Source organism: Euleptes europaea, chromosome 14 (genome assembly GCF_029931775.1).
Source record: "Euleptes europaea isolate rEulEur1 chromosome 14, rEulEur1.hap1, whole genome shotgun sequence".
In the NCBI taxonomy this organism is placed as follows: Eukaryota; Metazoa; Chordata; class Lepidosauria; order Squamata; family Sphaerodactylidae; genus Euleptes; species Euleptes europaea.
The window spans coordinates 32,109,435-32,119,909 of record NC_079325.1 but is presented as its reverse complement, the minus strand read 5'-3'; the positions used below and the strand labels follow the sequence as shown (position 1 = coordinate 32,119,909).

Sequence of the window (10,475 nt, the reverse complement as noted above, 5' to 3'; positions counted from 1 at the left end):
CTTTTCCCATTCCTCTTCTGGCCCGAATTAAACCGTTCATCCTGGCTCATTCCGGAGTCACAGAGCATGCATACTCCATTCTTGGGTGGAGCTTCGCCCCACCCTTTTCCAAACCCCTCTTTAAGGCAGCATGCAGACAGCCAAACAGGGGAAGCACAGAAGATTGGCTTCTCTCACAGCCAATCATGAAGCAGTGTGTAAAGAGGCAGGGATTCAAGTGCTTCCTGCTTCCTGGGAGCTCTTTCTGAGCAAAAGAAAGGCTGTTTTAAAACAAGGCTTGGATTTCTCCTCTCCCTTCTTTCAGATTGCATAAAATGTTTTTTTATGTGGCAGTTGGGTCTGGAGGGAAGGAGATCTTCTCTCAGGGTGAATACTACGAAGTCAGCCAATTACAGAGCAGCATTTAAAGGGGTGAGACTTGATTTGAACTTGGGAGACTGGTTTTCTGTATTCATGCCTCCATTAGCACACAGTTTCATCCCTGATCATTCCAGCCAATGAATACAGTTTCTCCCAACCCGGGTTACTTTGATCCTGGCTGAAACGGGGAATAAAGGAGGTTAAAGCGACCATGCATAAATGACCATCATGTATGGAAGAGCCAGTCATCTGTTCAGCCAGCAGCGGTGAGGTGAAATGCAGCACTTGGAAAATTCCACAAAAGTGTCCCCGCACCACCACCATTACCTTCTCTGGTCCATGATAGACGTTAGCCTGTACTTAAAGGGCTGTAGCCACTAGGAAACACTTCCTGCAAGCTGCACACTGTCCCTGTGCCCTCTGTGTGCAGAAACAGTTCTACAGACTATTGAGAAATAAAAAGTTGGTAGGCCATTACAGATACGGTTACCAGGTCCCTCTTCGCCACTGGCAGGAGATTTCTGGGGTGGAGCCTGAGGAGGGCGGGGTGAGGGGCGGGGAGGGTCTTCAACACGATAGAGTTCAATTGCCAAAGTGGCCATTTTTCTCCAGGTGATTTGATCTCTATCGGCTGGAGATCAGTTGAATTAGCAGGAGATCTCCTGCTACTACCTGGTAGTTGGCAACCCTAATTACAGAGCAGGTCCACATAGTGCAGGTTGGTGGGACGGACACCGTGGGCACCACACAATTCTGCCCAGGGGGTGCAGAAGATGAAAAAGACGCAGGAGTCTCCTCTCTGGGCAAAGTGCTCCATGATCACAGCAAGCAGCAAAGATACTGAACAAACGGAGCTCCTTTCTAGAGATACCTGGAGTATTTTTCACATGGAGACACCCAGAACTGCCAAGTGGAAACCTTTTGACAATGTTGTAGCTCAAAGGTCCATAGTGTGTGCACATACATGCAGTATTCACCCATTACGGGGTTTTTTGGGTGGGGTGCTCCCAACTGGAAATCATGAGGAAAGGTTGAAGGAGCTGGGTATGTTCAGCCTGAAGAGAAGACAGAGGTGATATGATAATCATCTTCGAGTACTTTAAGTGCTGTCATATAGAGGATGGTGCCGAGTTGTTTTCTGTTGCCCCAGAAGGTCAGACCAGAACCAACGGGTTGAAATTAAATCAAAAGAGTTTCCTTCTAGACATTAGGAAGAATTTTCTAACAGTTAGAGTGGTTCTGCAGTGGAAAAGGCTTCCTCGGGAGGTGGTAAGCTCTCCTTCCGTGGAGGTTTTTAAGCAGAGGCTAGATGGTCATCTGTCTGCAATGCTGATTCTATGACCTTAGGCAGATGATGAGCAGGAGGGCATCTTGGTCATCTTCTGGGCATGGAATGAGGGGTCACTGGGGGTGTGGGGGAGGAGGTAGTTGTGAATTTCTTGCTTTGTGCAAGGGGTTGGAGATGACCCTGGTGGTCCCTTGTAACTCTATGATTCTATGAATTACTTGCATGAATTTTGACAACAGCTACATAAAGCTGTTGTGATACATACAAGTTGGTACTGTTCTGTACTTTATTCTTTGTAACATATTTTTACAGTTTAACTTTGTGTATAGGCCCCTGCCTTAGGCTGGAAAGGAGACTCTGGCTATATAAACCAGCTGGATGGATCCTCCGCTGAAGCCAAGGAGTTCCATAAAGAAACCTTCAGTGTTGTAGGGACTTTCCTTTCCAGGACATTTGATTGTCTTGACTTCTTTGCCATGGTACTTCCTTCCAGTATTGCTAGGGTTGCCAACCTCCAGGGGCTGCCTGGAGATCTCCCGCTATTACAACTGATCCCCAGTCGACAGATCAGTTCCCCTTGAAAAAATGGCTGCTTTGGGAAGGGGGTGGACTATGGAATTACATACCAATGAGGTCCCTCCCCAAACCCTACCTTCCCCAGGCTCCACCCCCAAAATCTCCAGGTATTTCCCAACCCAGAGTTGACAACTGCCCACCTTCTGCCCACCTTCTGGAAAGCCGCAGAGTAAACTCCTTGGCAGTCTTTCAGGAAAGAAGTATTGTTTTAAAGTAGTAGCAGCAATTTGTTTCCGCTATGTGTCCTCTTAACAGTGCTATTTAAAATGACTAGCTTGCTGAGGTGAGAGAGGAGCGCAGAGTGTATAAGAATTTGTAATAAAAAATTAATAAAGAGTTCATTTTATTGTTGTAAATTGCATACTGAGTGTACACATGTATGCATGTCAGAATGCGCGCAAGTACCGAGGATGAAATTACTGGAGACAAGATACAAGTCAGCTTGTGTTACCCAGCCAGCGTGTGAGAATAGACGAGACATCTTTCACACACACCCAAGATAACAGCTCATTTGTGCAGTACCAAATTTCATGCAACTATCTGGGGAAGAACTGCATTTGCTCACCTATAGTGGCTGGCCTAATGGGATTCCCTTGTAGATGAAGAACCTGGGGGGGGGGAGCATGGGGCGCATTGCACAGACATTAGACACCAATGCCCTTTGGGGCTAAAGGCCACACCCATAGCCAGAAACGTCATGGCAAGAGGGCCTGAGGATACATCTGGCCAAGAGGGGATAAATGCAAGACAGCCAGAATCTATACATGGGTTGCCCTGGGTTATATTTAAGAATATACAATAAAATGTTTATATTTAAACAACCCTTAAATAAGTACCTGGTGCTGCCTGTCAGTCACACCAGTGTCTCTGTCTCCATCGGTTGGAGCATGGGAAAGCAGGAGCAGGCAATTCTCTTAGGGCACTTTTACGCTGCTACCTTGTCCCCATTTTTCTCAGTTGCTGCCTCTGCTTTCTCTACAGCGATGTGGCAATGTTTGCAAGTGACCCTAGTAAGCAACCAAACAGAACACTGCTTAGGAGGCTTTTCATATAATTTCTACAGGTGAGAGGGCTAGAAAGACTCTTTTAAGAAGCTGGACACTCAAGGAAGGGGGCTGAACCGATGGGGCTCCTGCCCTGGGGAAAGCTCTTATATAATTTGCACCCTTCACCCCATTACAAACAACGAACACCAAAGTATTATGAAAAAAAATGTATTTCACTCATTTAAATAACTATAATTCAGCGTATTAAGGAAGAAAACAGCCAATCACAAACAGTTTTTTTTTACATAAATCAAATTAATTTAACCACACAATAAATTAAAACATTAAATATTAACTTTTCAGTGCAACATATACAGAAGAAACAAGTGTAACCTTGACTAAAAATAAAACTTCAGGTTGGTTATAGACAGTAAACTTAATTATGAAAAATGGAAGGTTGTTAACAGATCAGCACTCTATCTGGAAAGGGGTCCAAGCATTAAAAATTAATCTTTGAGGATAATAAAAATTGTGTCCAACATCAAAAATTGGCACCACTCATGAGAGTTTGGTCTTGTCAAAACATTTAAGACAGACTTTTTCTTTTCCATAAGACCCCCATATTCTGAAACAAGGCCAAGCTTCAGATGAAGTACCAGCTTGTTAGGAAACTGCAGGCAACCTCAGATCAAAATGTTTTCCTGAGCCCCGAGCAACAATGACAGCCCAGTTCTAGAGGCAGAAGTATAACTTACATTCTATTTATTCCTATGCGGATCACTTTCTTACGGTACCTATTCCTTCCCCCAAACAACAACCAGATGGTGTTTAGCACCAAATCTAGTTTAACAGATGAACATCGTTTTGGATTACACACCATTTTCATTTTAGAGATCTTACACAGCCAATTTCTGGCATTATTTCTGTCTAAGCACCTAATGGAATTTCAATCCATGATTAAAATATCTGCTGAACTTTTCCTTGAATTAGGATTTCCAAGCACCTGGGGCTCCCAAGGAGTCTTGACTATCCAATGCAAATGAACTGTTCTTTGTTAGTGACCTTAGCAACACTTTGAGATGAGAACAGAGCAAAAAAAAAAAAAAAAATCAGGGGCATTTCTCTTTTTTGCCCAGTTTAAGAAGTCACTTTCAAAAAAGGAACAAATAAGAAGTTTTTGGACAAAATTAAAAAACCTGCCCCCCCTTTTTAAGAAGCCACTTCTCCTTCTGAGGAAGGTAAAGGATTGAGATGTGGGTCAAAGAACAACAAAAGGGACTGGACCATTAACAGCAACAAGGATTTAAAAGCCAATTTTATAGTCAAACCTTCCAGCCCTTAATTCTTTTTTTTTTTTTTTACATTATGCATCAGGTTTGTTCTTGACAGCATTGTATGGTTTTCAGCAGGGTATGCTTTCATATCAATATGAGTGTTAGTTAAGGTAATCCAGAAAAAGACTTATGAATAAGTTATGAATGAAATGACTTATAAAACACAGACTCCTATGAATTTTTTACTGGCAACATTTCCAAAGCTGACATTCTTTCTTTAACGTGGGAAAAACAGGGAGAAACTCATGATTTCAGAGTGGAAGGTTCTACTTACATACTTTAAAATTAAAACTGCCTGCTAATTCAGAAACACTACTGCTGCTTTTGGACCAAGTTTAGAACACGGCAATGATTGTACTGTCTTTTCTTCAGTTACTTTTACATTCTAAATTGGAAGCTGGAAGCATTTGTCCTCATAGGGTCTAGATGCTTGCTTAGTACCGATTTAGCAGCAGAAGTGCACCTTACAGGACAAACACCCCTACAGCCAGCAATGTAATGAGAAGAGCAGTCTTGTTTTAGTTCCAGTATACTATCAGATGTACACTTGGTACAACACTGAGACCAACCAAATGATCCTGCATTTCCCTCATCCAGAGCTCAGCTGATCTAGAAGACCTTGCCCAAGTCCTTAACAACAGATATTGGACCAGGCGAGTCCTTTCACAAGTCACTCCTGTCTGTGGGACCTTGAATCAATTAACCCACCTAACCGAGAAAGATTACATCTGCATACACAGTTTACACTCCTAAAGGAAAGCAGAGGCATAAGATTTGACGTCACTCTGCTCAAAATGCTGCTTTACCCCACTAAGTTTTCTCCTTTGAAAGAGAACAGGAAAACACGGAAATCTTAAGTTCTGTAGCTGCATGTTGTTATCTGGGGGGGAAAAATCATCTTTCAGTTTTTGGATGCAAACAGAAGATGTTTCCAGGCACAGAAACTGATCTTCTCAAACGGAGGATTTTGCTCTTTCAAAATAATCTATGTATAGCTAGTTTCTCCTTTTGAGGGAAATATGTAACAAATGCATGAACCCAAGTTCTGTATCCTTCAAGGATGTTCCATAAAGTCTCTTGGAAAACAAAAAGCTAGTCCAACCTGTACAACATTTCCTTCCTTGTATAAGTCACCCCCTCCAAGCACATTTCTTATGGCTGCGTAAACATGAAGCTGTCCAATGTTCAGTTCTCTTATGACCGGCTTGTATTCTTCATTAAAAGAGTCATTTGAGATTCCTTGGTCGTCATAACTTGGATACCATTTAGTCTGAGGTGTGACATCCTATAAAGCCACATGGACAGTGGCTTCCTTTTGGCAAAGTTCCAGAAGCCCAACACATAAAACAGAGGATACAGACGAGTAGCCAAAGAGGTCTGGCATCTGCTTGCCAATACCTTTCCAGACCCCGAAAGGTTTTGTCCATATTAAACATTGTTCTCTGGAATATCTTAGTTGTCTTGTAGGATATGCAGTGGTCCCAACTACACATAGCAATAAGAATCTCAGATGATCCTGGTCTCCATCAGACAACTGCAAAAAAACAAAACAAAGCACATGCATCAAAGCACCTTAATGTTACCATCAGAGAAAGATTCTGATGTGGCTCGTACAATATAATGAACTGTGGAACACAGTCACAAGATGTAGGGACAGTCACTTGCTTCTCTGTGTGTATACCATCAAAACACAGCTGACTGATGGCAACCCTATAGGGTTTTCAAGGCAAGAAACGTTCAGAGGCGGTTTGCAATTGCTTGCCTCTGCATGGGCTGAGAGAGTTCTGAGAGAACTGTGACCGGCTCAAGGTCACCCAGAATGCTTCATTTGGAAGAGTGGGGAATTTAACCCAGTTCTCCAGATTTGAGTCTCCTGCTCTAAACCAAAGCTTCTTAAACTGTAGGTCACAACCCCATTTGGGGGTCACGTAACTGAATGTGGGGGTTGTGAAATATTTGGCAACAGTAAATGGTAAAAATATATGTATACCAAAGAATTGTTTTAAAATAAATTTCTCTATGATTTATTATCCATAAATGTTTGGTTTGTATACCTATTTTATATACCAGGGGTCATGTAAAAATTTCTCGGGCGAAAAGGGGTCACAAGTAGAAAAAGTTTAAGAAGCCCTGCTTTAAACCACTACAACATGCTAGCTCATTTGCTTACATATGTTTATTTTTAAAAAAGAGAACTACAGTTGGATCCAGACCAAAGTTTCTGGTTAACAGAAGGGAAGGGGCAATTTCTACCAACTCCCCCTTCATGTTGTTCCTCAGGGCCCCCTATCATCCAGAAGCAGCATTTTGTGGTGATCAATGAGAGTGAGGAGGCGGGGGAGTTTTGTCCTACAGTTGGAAAATTTAGTCAGGTAGATGCAACTATGTGATGATCCAGCAAGACAATTCATCTAGCAAAAAATTATCCGCTACCTGGACAATGCCCCTGAGACCTGCACTGCTGCAACGTGTTTAGACAGCATCCAGAAAACCCGGGCAAAATGCACAGAAGCGCACAGGAAGAGTGAGACGACCTCTGACAGTCAGAAAATGCATGCATAATCAAGGCAAAGCCCCGAAGTAGTCGGTGGGGTGACTGCAAGGAAACAGCCATGCCTACATGGCCTCAGATGACCAAGCATTTACATGGTGGAAAGCCCTACCACTTGGGGAAAGGGGCCATCTGTATTGACTCACAGCCCCAGCTCTTTCCCAAAGCTGCCAAAGACCTTTCAACAAGAAATGCTGAGGGACTCAACCTTGGACCAAGCGGGAGCTCAGTCTACAGCTCTAACTTGATGTATCTCTTGACTATATGAACTGAGGCCGGCAAGCAACTACCATCCCTCAGGTAGCAAGAAACGAAATTTCTGTGGCAGCAATTTATATACCTGTCTCAGAGTGGCAGCAAGATGTTCCTCCTTTCAGGAGCCCGTTGGGCTTTTCATGCCTGCAGACTACAGTCCTGCACCACTCACAACGTTTCTTTATCCTGCAGCAGCTGGAACACAAAATGTTAACAGGTGTTGGGGTTTGTGCTGGAAGACGACTAAGAAGAAGAAGAAGTAGAAGAGTTGGTTTTTATATGCCGACTTTCTCTACCACTTAAGGGAGACTCAAACTGGTTTACAACCACCTCTTCCTCTCCCCACAATAGACACCATGAGGTAGGCGGGACAGAGAGTGTGACTAGCCCAAGGTCACCCAGCTGGCTTCATGTGTAGGAGTGGGGAAACCAACCTGGTTCTCCAGATCAGACTCCACTGCTTCAAACCACCGCTCTTATCCACTCCACCATGCTGGCTCTCATACCACTTACATGCTAAAGGACAGAAGGGAAAGCAAAAATGCTTCCCCCCAAAGAAAACCAAGTCCGTTATTAACTTGGTGCATCCATGCTAACCCCCCCCCCCCCATATGAGGCTGCCATACCATAATGTTCCACAGCTGATAATGCATGTGGGTAGCAGAGGTCACCTTCTCTCACCTAAATTGGGCTTAATTGGGCTTAGTTTTGCCAGACTGAAGCACTGACGTCTATAGTTGTGACCATCTGGGAATTGTATAAAATAGATGGTTCAAAATTTGGGCCCCTAAACCTCTTCTGTATGATCAAGAACTATAAGGGTTACTGCTGGATTCCAGCTGGCTCATTGAAATTCACAGACTCGAGTTTTGTTTCATTTTTAAGCTTTCACAGGTCAAGTCTCAAAATTTCAAACTGTTCTGAAATGTTAAAACTTGGAAGTTGAGATGAGAAGACCTTCATTAGCTTTTGAAGCCTAAAGAGGACATCCTTACTCATGTAGTTGGTCAGTCTGTTAAGACATTGGTTATTTTAGAAAGCAGTTTTCCTTCCGCCTCTAAGAACCCCAGCTCATAAAGAAAACAGTGACAGGGACCCCATATAATTGGCAGTTTTCCTCCAGATTCATTCAGGAACCAACTACAAACCATTGAAAAATCATTGGAATACGAAACAGTGTTCTCAAAACAGGAAGCTTACTGGACTCCTGTTACAATACTTATGTACAAAAATTGTTGTGTTTGAACATGTCCATTTTATATTATTCAGATAAAGTCAATCCCATAGGTAAATCTGGTCTAGATTCTATTTCTACAGGGGTGTGTTTCAGAGCCTGTGTTTTGGGTTTTGTACATGGTGGTTCCTTTGTGATTGTTATTACCCAATCCTTCGTCAGCATGGCTTAAGCAATGGGGCCCTGGCAAACCCTATGCCTATTAACACGTGGACCTTTTTTGTCCCCCCACCATCAGGGAAATGCATTTCATGAGCTAAACTGAAAGGTAGACTGAAACTTCATAGAAAAAGGGATTAAGCAAGACATTTCGTAAGGCTGATTGGGAAATCAGCCACAACATCACAGCAGCCATTCCTCCAAATGACACGGTAAAGGCATTAATTTCAGCTGAACAGGAGCAATTCCAGCTGCAACACACACACACTGCCATCCACCTGTTCTCAGGACAAAGATGCCAAAATATACGATGTCACAAGGAAGAGCAATCTCAGGACATTTTGGCCAGGGACCAAGACACACATTTGTACGCAACACGGTGTGTCTTTCTGCAACAGGACACAGCTGAACAGAGAGCTATTTGTGGATTTTAAAAAATAGTTTTGTCTTTTATCATTTCTGTAATATAGAACATATAAAAATAGTCGCTGGGAGAGAAATTATTCACGCTTTCCATCACCACAAAGATACCAATGAGTGATTAAGGTATAACACAATGACAATACAAAAACCGGCTGCTGAGAAGAATTCTTCAATGATACTAACTAATCTCTAATCCCTGCCAGGCTCCCAGGGTCCTGTCTCAACGGCCGATTTCATCTTCTTCCACTAAGCCATGACCTTACTGATTTGGTGCCCTCTGTTTCAGAGGATGTCATATCTAAGACTCACTCCTTGTCAGTCTTCTGGATATCCAGATAACTAAGCAAAAGTATAAGAGGTCTAGTGTGGGGGGGGGAATAGTCTATATACTGTTTATACACATTTTCTGAAAACAAAGTAGGAAGTATCTCCACCTTGAAAACTGCTCAAGAGAAGAAGAGTTGGTTTTTATATGCTGTCTTTCTCTACCACTTAAGGGAAACTCAAACCGGCTTACAGTCACCTTCCCTTCCCCACAACAGACACCCTGTGAGGCAGGTGGGGCTGAGAGAGTTCAGAGAGAACTGTGACTAGCCCAAGGTCACCCAGCTGGCTTCATGTGTAGGACTGGGGAAACAAATCCAGTTTACCAGATTAGCCTCCGCCGCTCATGTGGAGGAGTGGGGAATCAAACCCGGCTCTCCAGATCAGAGTCCACCGCTCCAAACCACTGCTCTTAACCACTACACCACGCTGGCTCTTCAGTCTTAAGAAGATCCAGCAACAACCAGCATAATCCAAATTGCTTCAGAGTGTACCATGGCACCCAAGCAGCCTTGGGGCTCATGGTTTTGCCTCCGGTATACTGAACTGGGGAGCAGAGTACTGTAAAAACAGAGCCTCCTGCACCTACCCAGGCATGCAATGAACACCTCCCCGCTGTGCCACTTGTAGACACCCATGTTACACATCACAGTCCCCTTCCTCCCCTTTCCCAATGAAATCCTAACACACAAAACAAATGCTTCAAACCAGACACAGATTCTTTGCCAAGCATGCAGAAGCCATTTCAATCAATATTCTCCGATAGCCAAGAGCACGGAACTGTGTACTCACTGTATCAGTACGCAGACCATGATAAGTACAGCTGATGCTACCACCGAGACCACCACCAAAGCAGTTATGGTTTGTTTCTTCTGGTTAGCAGCTACCACTGCAAGGAGATCTGCATGTTCACAGCGCGTTCCCATGAACCCAGAATGACAACTGTGAAGGGGGGGAGGGGGAGAGAGAGAGAAGAGTACACGTT

At 43.5% G+C, this 10,475-nt stretch overlaps 1 protein-coding gene across 1 annotated transcript in view; it reads right to left on the bottom strand.

Annotated features, from left to right (window-relative positions):
* Positions 1-5,459: 5,459 nt before the first annotated feature.
* Positions 5,460-10,475, bottom strand: part of TGFA (transforming growth factor alpha) — a 48,726-nt gene continuing 43,710 nt past the window's right edge. Inside the window, exons 4-6 of the mRNA XM_056860095.1 lie at positions 10,283-10,432; positions 7,436-7,545; positions 5,460-6,078 (exon numbers count right to left, since the gene is read on the bottom strand). Coding sequence (XP_056716073.1) covers positions 6,071-6,078; positions 7,436-7,545; positions 10,283-10,432 — 268 coding nt within the window. The 3' untranslated portion in view covers positions 5,460-6,070. The remainder of the gene's footprint in view (positions 6,079-7,435; positions 7,546-10,282; positions 10,433-10,475) is intronic.